At 54.0% G+C, this 12110-nt stretch overlaps 1 protein-coding gene across 8 annotated transcripts in view; it reads right to left on the reverse strand.

The window, feature by feature from the left end:
* The window catches only part of SRC (SRC proto-oncogene, non-receptor tyrosine kinase), a 62039-nt gene that overhangs the window by 19698 nt on the left and 30231 nt on the right, over positions 1-12110 (reverse strand). For 3 of the 8 annotated variants that reach the window (XM_032294994.1, XM_032295000.1, XM_032295001.1), the window contains exons 3-5: positions 8558-8677; positions 2796-2963; positions 1181-1437 (exon numbers count right to left, since the gene is read on the reverse strand). In XM_032294994.1, the coding sequence (XP_032150885.1) occupies positions 1181-1430 (250 nt within the window). In that variant the 5' untranslated portion in view covers positions 1431-1437; positions 2796-2963; positions 8558-8677. Of the gene's footprint in view, positions 1-1180; positions 1438-1717; positions 1742-2795; positions 2964-8557; positions 8678-11048; positions 11157-12110 lie in introns of those variants that run through there. The other 5 variants (XM_032294997.1, XM_032294996.1, XM_032294995.1 and 2 more) reach the window with 4 other exon arrangements.

Here is a 12110-nt window from a genome sequence, read left to right on the forward strand (position 1 = left end):
CGTGTCACTCTGGGCACTCCTGGGTGTCCAGGAAGATTTGGCTCCAAGTAACTGCCCCCTCAAAAAGCCCCACCATGCCCCCATTTTAAGCTACAGCCTTCACCTCCACACATCCCCCAGTCCTCCCTCCCTCCATACCCGTTTTGTGCCTTTTTGGCAGTGCCACTTCTAACACCCTGCACAGCCTGCACACCTGCCCTTTGCTTCCCTCCCCCAGCTGGGTTCCGTCTGCACCGCTGGGTCCCGGGCAGCAGAGGAGACCTGGCTCGTAGTCGGGCTCCACTAAACTTGAACAAATGAATGGTGTGTCTGTGGGTCTGTCTCGCTCGGGCGTCCGTCTGCGTCTGGACTGTCAGTGTGTCTCTGCATGCCTGCATGTTCTCGATGCACATGTGTGCATCTGTCGTCTGGGCGGCCACGATGGTGATTTCCAGCTGCGTGTGTCTGTGTCCTGTGTGTGTCTCTGAATGCCGCCTCACGGCATGTACGTCTGTCTTCCTCTAGGAGTGTGAGGTCACCTGTGCATGTGAGTTTGCGTCTGGGTATGTCTGCGCTGGGGATGTGTCTGCGAGTGTCTGTGACCCTGCCTCCAGTCCGCACGTGTGCGTGTCCGGGGCAGGGGTGCAGCCGTGTGTGTGGCCCTGTGTGAGCGTGTGGGGAGAGTGCACGGGTCTGAGTGAAGCCTGCGTGGAGTGGAGTGTCTGGGCCACGGACGCAGCTCTCCAAGCGGCCCTCGACGGGGCTGCCGTGCCCGCAGAGCGCCAGCAGAGGGCGCACGGGCGCATGCATCCTGGCGCTGGCCCAGCGGGGGCTCCCGGCCGCACGCACGTCGCGCTTCCCGACTCAGCTCTGGGCCTCTGGGCGGACCCGGGCAACGAAAAACGCCTGGGCGGCAGGGAGCAGCCTCAGGCCCGGTGCCCGCGCCGCCCCCCTCTCTGGGCCTCAGCGTCCCACTAAGACCCCACCACCAGACCCCGCGTCCGCTGCGCCTGCTCCACCCCAAAGGCCGCGGCGGCGGCGCTGGGGGACTCACTGTGGGCACGGCCCTCCCGGCACACACAGGTCACCCAGGGGCGAGCCCCCTGGCGGGAGGAAGGGCCCGCGCAGAGGAGGCGACCCCGGGCACGCCGCCCCGCCGTGGCCCAGCAGGGCGAGGACCCTGCGCCGCCCGCGCACTGACCGGCCAGCGGGCCCGCCCTCTGCGGGGAGGTGACGGTGTCCGAGGAGTTGAAGCCTCCGAACAGCTTGGGCTCGGCGGCCGTGGGGGCGAAGGCCGCGCTGGGGCCGCGGTGGCCGTCGGCCGACGCCGGCTTGCTGGGGGTCTGCGAGGCGGGGAAAGCGCCCCCGCCGGCTCCGTGCGCGTTCTCAGCGGGCTCCAGGCTGCGGCGCCGCTGGCTGGCATCCTTGGGCTTGCTCTTGTTGCTGCCCATGGTCCTGCTGGAGAGAGAGGGGACTCTGGGGTGGAGGAGACGCTGGGACAGGCAGGGCTGCCGGGGTCCCTTGGCCGGCCTCCCTCCCACCCCATCCACAGCTGGGGAAAACGAGACCCAAAGAGGAGCACCAGGGCCAGGCGCGGTGGCTCACACCTGTAATCCCAGCACTTTGGGAGGCCGAGGTGGGCAGATTACTTGAGGTGAGGAGTTCAAGACCAGCCTGGCCAGCACGCAGAAACCCTGTCTCTACTAAAAATACAAAAATTAGCCGGGCATGGTGGCACGCACCTGTAGTCCCAGCTACTCTGGAGGCTGAGGCAGGAGAATTGCTTGAACCTGGGACAGAGGCTGCAGTAGCCAAGATCCTCCCAGTGCACTCCAGCCTGGGCGACAGAGGAAGACTCCGTCAAGAAAGAAAAGAAAAGAGAAAAGGGAAGAAAGGAAGATAAAAAGAAAAAAAGGGGGAGTGGGCACCGGCCTCTTTGGGTGAGTTGGCCTCTCAGAACCTTGGTATCTTCATCTGTAAAATGAGCATAAGGATGACATCCATCCATAAAGGGCTTCCTCGGTCCCAGACCAGGAACAGAAGAAATGCCTCATAATCAGAAGCCCTGACCTTACCACCCACCTCCCCCTGAGTCACTGTTTCCCTTTCTCCTGGGCAGGGACAGTATCTGACCCATGCCTGTGTCCCAGGCACCTAGCACATGGAGGGGGCTCACTGAGGGTTCGTTGAATGAATATGTGGCCGATGCTGAGGAAAGGTGCTAAAAGTGGCAGCTAAGGCCGTATAGCGGCAGGTTTGAAGGAGAGATGGCTGGGAGCTCACTGCAGCCACAAGACCTTCACACATGTGGTTCCCACTGCCCAAATGCTCTTCCCTGGCCACTTCACCGGGGTAACTGGTGCCTCCTTCCGTTCTCAACTCAGAAGTCGCCTCCTTGGGAAGTGTTCCCCAAATCCTTTCACTGGGTCCCCTGACCTGTCTCTCCTTGATAACATGTGGTCCCGTTTGATTTTTGTTGTTTAATTCATGTGCTTATGTGATGACTGTCATGGGCTCTTATTCATCTTGTTCACTGCTGTGCTCCCAGTGCCTAGCATGGGGTGTGGCACACAGTAGGTGCTCAGTAAACAGCTGAATGAATGAATGACTATTTAAGAGATAGGAGATTCATAGCCAGAAGTCTGGGAGGTCCAGAGAACAGGAAACACAGAGTAAACCATGTTGAAAACTCCCCGTGACGGCCACCGTCCTGCCTCCCAATTCCCCATCCACAGGCCCTGGCTGGTCCCAGCTCCCACCCAGACTGTCCAGGGTCTCCCCACCCATTTTGAGCCCTGATGGGGCCATCACCTCACCTGGTAGAAGACAGGGGCTGTCCCAGAGGACCTGGGAGGCAGCCTGGGGTCTTGGCACAAACACCAGTTGTGGAGTCAGGGGTCTCAAACTAGAGGGTCTGCTCCACCTCTCCCCACTGTGTGTCCCTAGGCAAGTGACTGCCCCTCTCTGGGCCTCAGCGTCCTCATCTGCAAAACAGGGATAAAGCAGACATCTCAGTGCTGTTTTGAGGATGTCACTGGAAGGAGAAATCATAATGGCACCCACTCTGTGATCACTGCCATCAGGCTGTGGCTCTGGCAGGCCCACTGCTAAGAGCGTCCCAGACCTGAAATATCCGTCACCCATCCCAAAGCATTTTCAACCCTCTCAAAGCAAAAGCGAGGCAGGGTATGGCATGGTGGTGAGCGTGGGCTCTGAAGCTGGGCTCTCCCGTTAAGATCCTGGCTCTACCCCAAAACAACTGTGTGACCTTAGGCTCGTGACCTAACTTCTCTCCATGCCCTGCTTCCCCATCTGTAACGATAGGGTCATTGTGGTAAATGCGTGAGGTCCCATAGGGTGCTAGAGCCTCGAAGGTCACCCTGCACCTCAGCCGTTATTGATACTGTGTGATTCTGGACGCACCAGGGAGGCAGGTTCTCATGATTCTCTGGGGAGGCAGAAGGCCTAGGAATTAGTCCAGAATTTCCTCTGAGAACCCATGAGTGGGGAAAACACTCCCTGACAGGCTGGGTCCTCGGGCAAGGCTGTTTGCCCTGCGCGACTAGCCCAGCTATGAGACGCCCCCTGCCCAGCTATGAGACGCCCCCTGCCCAGCTATGAGACGGCCCCTGCCCAGCTATGAGACGGCCCCTGCCCAGCTATGAGACGCCCCCTGCCCAGCTATGAGACGCCCCCTGCCTGTCTGAACTTCAACCTGTCCCTGTGCCCTCAGGGCCTCAGGATGCCCAGCTGCACAATGGGAGTACAGCTTGCATGCTCCCTGGGGACCACCCAGCTCAGAGAGTGTGGGGTTGGGGAGATCCTGGGGAGACCTGCCCAACAGCCTACGGGATTACCATGGTCTCCTGAGGGACAAGTCAATCGACCTGGGGACAAGGAAAGCCAGTTTCCATGGCAACTTATTCCATTGAGGTCACGGTGCCCATCAGCACTCACAGGACCTGCTGACCTGGTTATCCACAGCCTGAGGCTTGATGGGGGCCCAACCAGCCCACCCCCTAGCCACTTGCTTTCTGGTGCAGCATTTATAGCATCTACTAGTAGGCCCTGTGCTCTTCGCTATAGGGGAGATACAGACAAATTAGCCAGGTCCTGCCTCAGGACCCCAAAGCAGGTGACTTGTTTATGAGACTTTGAGAGGAAGCAAATTAAAAAAAAAAAATTAATGTAGGAAGAACTATCTAAGAGCCTGAACTTTCTTTAGAATACAATAAATGTTGAGGAGTAAGCTCCCTGTCACTGGAGGTAATCAAAGACTGGAGAATGGGTAGTTGGCTGATGTGCCGTGAGGGGAGACAGAGAGCCAGGGCTAGACTTTAAGGGCCCTTACAGTATCAGGGATACATGTTCCCTCTTGGAAGGGGACAAGAAGAAAAGACACAGCCCCTGGCCCCTAACCTCTTACACAAACATGAAGACCGTCCTCACTGGGGCACTCAGAAAAAGCATAACAGGGACCTTTAAGACCAAGCTCAGGGGACTTGAGCCACCAAGTGCGGTGTTTGTTGGATTGTGGGACTGTTTTTTTGGCCTTGGTGGTTGATCCTGGTGTTTGTGGAGAGGCAGCCGGGTCGAGGTTAAGAGCCAGAGTGTGAATCCTGGCCTACCGCCCTTCACCTCCATTTTCCTCTCTGTTGATTGGGAATAACAACACCCATGTCACAGGGATGCTGGGAGAATCCCTGAGAAAAGTACATGGAACACGCTCAGGACAGTGCAGAGCGTTGCCAGGCCTCCATAAGTGGTAACTTCATCATTCAGAGTGGACTCTTTGGGAATTACAAGAAGATAAAAAGAAGAAAATAAAGGCCAGACGCAGTGGCTCACACCTGTAATCCCAGGACTTTGGGAGGCCAAGGTGGGCGGATCACAAGGTCAAGAGATCGAGACCAGCCTGGCCAACATGGTGAAACCCTGTCTCTACTAAAAATACAAAAATTAGCTGGGTTTGGTGGTGCGTGCGTGTAGTCTCAGCTACTTGGGAGGATGAGGCAGGAGAATCGCTTGAAACTGGGACACAGAGGTTGCGGTGAGCCAAGATCGCACCACTGCACTCCAGCCCAGTGACAGAGCAAGACTCCACCTCAAAAATAAAATGAAATAAAAAGCCCAATAATTCTGCCCCCAGAAGACAACCACCTGGGCATGGTGATGTGTTTCCTTCCAGCGTCACCCAGCGCATGACTGTCAGCAAGCTGGGATCCACCCGCTGCCCTCGACTGTGCGCTCCCTGCTGGCAGGGCTAGCGGGACCCATCTCCACGCCCCCAGAGGCCAGGATGGACCTGACACCCACCAGGTGCTCTGGAAATATTTGCAGAATAGGCAAAAGACTACATGAGCATGGATGTATAATTTGCATCCTGCATTGTTCCTGTAATGCCGCACTGAAAAGACTCAACATCATCCCGTGGTATTCAAATACTCCCAGAGCTCAGACCATGAATTGGACCTTGCTCTAAGTACCTTGCAAACATTGACTTATCGGCTCCTCATGATAATCTAAGAGGTAAATACTGATCATGTCTTTATCTTACTGTTGAGGACATTGAGACAGAGAGGTTGAAGAACTTGCTTGAGGTCACACAGCATGGGTGAGAGTGAAAAGGGGCCAGGGAACCACACTGGGCAGGCAGGAATCAAGAGCTGCTCAAGGGGTCTGGGGGGCGGAAATTCACAGGCCCCACCTCCTACCCCCAGGGCCTCTCTCTCACAAAGCAGCCACATGGCCTTGGCAGAGGGGTGAGCAAATAAAGCAGCCCACCCTGCTCCAAGAGAAAGCCTGGGAAATCTCCGGGCAGAACACACTTGAGCAAGGATGGCCTGCTGAGGGTCATGTGGGTAGCATTGTGGCCCCCACTTTCCAGATGAGGAAACAGGTCGTGAAGACACCCAGAGGAGATTCTACACTGCCGCCTCCCTCCTCCCACTTAACTGTGTTAGTGTGATCGGAGCATCTTCTCAGGCCACTCTGATCGTTCTTTTTCTTTTTTTTCTTTTTTCCTTTTTTTTTGACAGAGTCTCACTCTGTCACCCAGGCTAGAGTGCAATGGTGTGATCTTGGCTCACTGCAACCTCCACCTCCTGGGTTCAAGCGATTCTCCTGCCTCAGCCTCCCAAGTAGCTGGGATTACAGGCACCCACTACCACGCCCGGCTAATCTTTTTCGTAGTTTTAGTAGAGACGGGGTTTCACCACATGGGCCAGGATGGTCTCGAAAGCTGCACCGCTGTCCACACAATAACTCAGTGAGGATGGGAGTTAGTCTCGGGGACTACTTCCATGCTGTGGGACCCAGGAGAGACCGCCCTCCTGCCTGACACAGAGCCCGATCCTGGGGCTTCCTGGTTCTGGGGACCCAGGAGAGACCACCCTCCTGCCTGACACAGAGCCCGATCCTGGGGCTTCCTGGTTCTGGGGACCCAGGAGAGACCACCCTCCTGCCTGACACAGAGCCCAGTCCTGGGGCTTCCTGGTTCTGGGGCCCAACTGCCAAGTCACCATGAGTTGCTCCTTGGAGAGGGGCCGACCCCCCTCATCTCTTCCGCCACTTGCAACCTCCAAGGTAGAGATAGATCCTTGCGGGCATCAAGGGGAAGCAGCGGGGTCCCTCACTGGGGCTGCCTGAGGTTCCCAGGGAAAGATGGCCCCTTTCCTTTGGGAAGCCACTCCTCACCTCGGGCTCTGGACTCCCCAGCAGACAGGGGTCTGCGCTGTGGCTCGCCCCCTCGAGGGTGCCAGGTAGCTGCCACAAGAACTTTGCCCTCAGTGCTTCCAAGGCCTTGAGCTCAGCAGGTCCCCAGGTGGCCTAGCCCCTCCTGCTAAGCCTGCATCCCACCCCACCCCCGCACCCATCGCTGACAGTGCCACCACGCTCGTCCCACCCCAGTCATTCCCCAGGTATTCGCAGAGACCTGCCATTGCCAAGTCCTGTGCGGGCTCTGCCCATGGGGGGCCCTGGGGCAGCTCCTGAGGCCTCCTCCAGTGATTCGCTCCTGGCCACCCAGTCTATCTGCAGCCCTCGGGCCAGGGCCCTGCAGTCCTGGGCCCGGACACAGCAGTGTGGGCCCCTGCAGTCCACCGTCCCCCAATAGCCGGAGGCGGCTCTGTAAACCTCACAGTCAGCCGGACCTCCCTGGCTTCAAACTCTCCACGGAAAGCCAGGCGCCGTGACTCACGCCTGTAATCCCAGCACTTTGGGAGGCTGAGGCAGCCAGATCACCTGAGGTTAGGAGTTTGAGACCAGCCTGACCAACATGGTGAAACCCCATCTCTACAAAAAATACAAAATTAGCCCATTGTGGTGGTGCATGCCTGACATCCCAGCTACTCGGGAGACTGAGGCAGGAGAATCGCTTGAATCTGGGAGGTGGAGGTTGCAGTGGGCCAAGATCGTGCCATTGCACTCCAGCCTGAACAACAAGAGCAAAATTCCATCTCAAAAAAAAAAAAAATTATCCACAGAAAGTCACTAACAGAAGAGTGGTTAAATGAAGGTGGACAGCAGTGCAGCCATGACAAACACTCAGAGCCCGGGTGGCCCGAGGAGAGCCTCCCAGCACACTGCTAAGTGAGAAAAATCTCCTCTGGGCATATCGGGCCTCAGTTTCCACCTCTGGAAAATGGGGACAATGCTTAGGGTTGTGAGCAACCAAACATGATAATGTGAACGGGCTTAGTGTGGTGCCTGGCCTGTGGCAAACATGAGCTTCTATGATCTCGGCAACATGGTGAGACCCTGTCTCTATAAACATTAAGAATTAGCCTGTAGTCTTAGCTACTTGGGAGACTGAGGTGGGAGGATCACTTGAGCCCTGGAGTTTGAGGCTGCAGTGAGCTATCATCGCGCCTCTGCACTCCAGCCTGGGTGACAGAATGAGACCCTGTCTTGAAGAAAAAACAAAGAAAGAAAATTGCACACACGCATGCCCTCTGCCTGGGCAACAGAGCAAGACCCTGTCTCAAAAAAAAAAAAAAACCTAAAAGAATAAAATTGGATTGTTTGTAACACAAAGAAATGATAGATGCTTGAGGCGACAGATACCCCATTTACCCTGATGTGATAATTAGACAATGCATGCCTGTGTCACGATATGTCATGTACCCCATAAATACATACACCTACTACGTACCCATAAAAATTAAAAATTAAAAAAAAAACTTAAAGCTCTGGAAGGATTCCAAATTCATCACAATGTTTCATCTCAAAAGTGTGGGATGGGGAGAGGAAAATCCCTTTTTCATTTTACACCCTGTGTCAACTGACATTCAGAAATGACTCTGTCATGATTTTCTAAAATGAGAATTTTAAAAAATTTTTCAAGCGCTTCCCATCATTACCCTGTGGATGAGGCCTAAAGCCGTCACCTGGGTCCAGCCGGCCCTGCAGCTGGTATTGCTGCCGTCTCCCACGGCCTGTCCCATCCTCCCACGGCATGGGTGTGTCCCATCCTCCCACAGCATGTCCCATCCTCCCACAGTGTGCCCCATCCTCCCACAGCGTGTCCCAGCTTCCCACAGTGATCTGCCCAACCACAGGGCACCACATACTCTCTCACCTTCCGGCTCATAGACGCTCAGAACACACTGCTGTTCAGCCACTACACACCAGCCCCTTCCTTCCTGATTCAGAAGAACATCATGTCTACCTCTTCCAAGGGTGGAGAGCAGGCTAGGAGCTTAAGAGTTGAGAGTGAGAACTCCAGTGAAACCTGGGTTCAATTCCTGGCTGCACTTCTTACTAGCTAAATTTCCCTGTGCAAGTCACTTTGCCTGTCAGTTTCCTCCCCTTTAAAATGGGGATAGAAACCGAACAACTGAAAAGTACGAGTGAGAGTCCATGTGGCAGGAAAAGAATAAGTGTGCAATCAATGGCACACGATGTTGTTTACTGATGTTATTATCATTCCAGGGAATAGGAGGAGGCAGCGGCAGGGCCTTGAATGCCAAGCACAAAGTTGGGCACTTTACACACAGTTGGTTCTTTTTTTTTTTTTTTTTTTTTAGACGGAGTCTTACTCTGTTGCCAGGCTGGAGTGCAGTGGCGCAATCCTGCTCACTGCACCACTGCAACCTCCGCCTCCTGGGTTCAAGCGATTATCCTGCCTCAGCCTCCCAAGTAGCTGGGACTACACGTGCGTGCCACCCTAATTTTTGCATTTTTAGTAGAGATGGGGTTTCACCATGTTGGCCAGGATAGTCTCAATCTCTTGACCTCATGATCCGGCCGCCTTGGCCTCCCACAGTGCTGGGATTACAGGTGTGAGCCACCGCGCCCGGCCCCACACAGTTGGTTCTTAATTGTCCCAACAGCACAGTGAAGCAGGCACTGTAACTGCACCCACTTTACGGGTGGAATCAGGGTTCAGAGAAACTAAAACCTTGTCCAAGGCCACACAGCAAGTGAGTGCAGCAGAGCTGGATGCTTACGGTTCAGGAGAGAGGTGTCAGAACCTACCTCTGGTGCCTTGCCCGCCGTGCCAATGACCCCACGGCCCAAAGCAACGCAGGATCAGAGAGCAACCTGAATCTGGGAGGTGGAGTGACCTCATCACTAATCTGGGTGATGGAGAGACCTCATCACCTACCTCTTGGACACTCCACGGAAGCAGAAGCATCACAGAGCACTCAAAAAAGTGGGGCCTGGCACAATGGCTCATGCCTGGAATTCCAACACTCTGGGAGGCCAAGGAGGGTGGACCACCTGAGGTCAGGAGTTAGAGACCAACCTGGCCAACATGGTGAAACTCCCCTCTCTACTACAAGCACAAAATTACCTGGGTGTGGTGGCACATGCCTGTAATCCCATCTACTTGATAGGCTGAGGTAGGAGAATCGCTTGAACCAGGGAGGTGGAGGTTGCAGTGAGCTGAGATCAAGCCATTGCTCTCCAGCCTGGGCAACAAGAGCAAAACTCCATTTAAAAAAAAAAAAAAAAAAAATTTGGCCCCAGGTAGCCTGGGGCCAAAATGCCAGGTTCAGAGGCCAGCTTGCAACTTCCTAACCGTGCAGCCTAGGGAAATGGAAATTGGTGTGATTGTTCCTACATAATTTGGGGCTCACTGTGAGGAAACCATGAAGTCATATTTGCAAAGTGCCTGACACATAGAATGTGCTCAATATCTAATTAGCTATTACGATGATTTCTGTGGAAGACCTGGTGCAGACACTTGCCCTCTTTTCTTTCTTTTTTTTTTTTTTTTTTTGAGATGGAGTTTCGCTCTTGTTGCCCAGGCTGGAGTGCAATGACGCAATCTTGGCTCATCACAACCGCCGCCTCCCAGGTTCAAGCATTTCTTCTGCCTCAGCCTCCCGAGTAGCTGGAATTACAGGCATGCACCAACATGCCCGGCTAATTTTGTATTTTTAGTAGAGACAGGGTTTCTCCATGTTGGTCAGGCTGGTCTCGAACTCCCAACCTCAGGTGATCCAGCTGCCTCGGCCTCCCAAAGTGCTGGGATTACAGGTGTGAGCCACCACACCCAGCCGACACTTGCCCTCTTTTGCAGTCACTCTCATAATTAGGCAAAAGCCTCCAAAACACCTATTATATGGTCCTGGGGGTGCTGCCTGGTGGAGCTGATTAGGAGCCAAGGCCTACAAAAGCCACTTTCCAGGGAAAGAGCACAGAAAATACAGGCATGCCACTGTGGACTGAATGCACGTCCCCCACCCCAGATTCATATGTCAAAGCCCTAGTCCCCACTGTGATGGTGTTTGGAGGTGGGCCTTGGGAGGTGATTACATTTAGATGAGAAATAAAGATGGATTCCTCACAATGGGAGTAGTGCCCCTCACAAAGAAGGAGACCAGAGCCCCATCTCTGTGCCATGTGAAGAGGCATTAAGAAGGTGGCCGTCTGCAAACCAGGAAGAGAGTCCTCATCAGACATGGAAGCTACTGGCACCTTGATATTGGACTCTCCAGCCTTCAGAGCTGTGAGAAATCAATGTTCATGGTTTAAACTGCCCAGTCTGTGGTATTTTGTTATAGCCACCTGGATGAATTAAGATACATATCCACCAGCTAACCCCACTTTAAGATACTTACCAATACAATTAGCTTAGAAAAAGAGGGCTGGGTGTGGTGGCTCACACCTGTAATCCCGGCACTTTGGGAGGCTGAGGCAGATGGATTGCTAAAGCCCAGGAGTTTCAGACCATCCCGCACAACATAGTGAAACACCATCTCTAAAAAAAAACACAAAAATTTGGCCAGGTGTGTTGGCTCACACATGTAATCCCAATACCTTGTGAGGTGGAGGCAGGAAGATCGCTTGAGCCTAAGGAGTTTGAGACTAACCTAGGCAACATGGTGAAACCCTGTTTCTACAAAAAAATACACAAAAACATAGCCAGGTATGGTGGCATGCACCTGTGGTCCCAGCTACTCAGGAGGCTGAAGTGGGAGGATCCCTTGAGGGAGATAGAGGCTGCAGTGAGCCATCATCACACCACTGCACTCCAGCCTGAGCAACACAGTGAGACTCTGTCTTAAAAAAAAAAAAAAAAAAAAGGAAAGAGACTGGGCGCAGTGACTCATGCCTGTAATCCCAGGACTTTGGAAAGCCAAGGCGGGCAGATCACCTGAGGTCAGGAGTTGGAGATCAGCCCGGCCAACATGGTGAAACCCTGTCTCTACTGAAAATACAAAAATTATCCAGGCATGGTAACGCATGCCTGTAGTCCAAGGTACTTAAGAGGCCAAGGCTGGAGAATCACTTGAACCCAGGAGGCAGAGGTTGCAGTGAGTGGAGATCACGCCACTGTACTCCAGCTTGGGGTGACACAGAGAGACTCTGTCTCATAAAAAAAAAAAAGGAAAGAATAGAAAAAGAAATTGAAGAATAAAATGGAATTAGAAAAGAGAAAGTAAGAGTATTATTACTGGCCAGGCACAGTGGCTCACACCTGTAATCCCAGAACTTTGGGAGGCAGAGGTGGGTGGATCACCTGAGATCAGGAGTTCGAGATCAGCCTGGCCAACATGGAGAAACCCCACCTCTACTAAAAATACAAAACTTAGCCAGGTGTAGTGGCGCATGCCTGTAATCCTAGCTACTCCGGAAGCTGAGACAGGAGAATCACTTGAACCAGGGAAGCGAAGGTTGCA

The sequence above is a fragment of the Sapajus apella genome, unplaced genomic scaffold, assembly GCF_009761245.1.
Source record: "Sapajus apella isolate SASKATOON/1434 unplaced genomic scaffold, GSC_monkey_1.0 scaffold33, whole genome shotgun sequence".
Classification (NCBI taxonomy): Eukaryota; Metazoa; Chordata; class Mammalia; order Primates; family Cebidae; genus Sapajus; species Sapajus apella.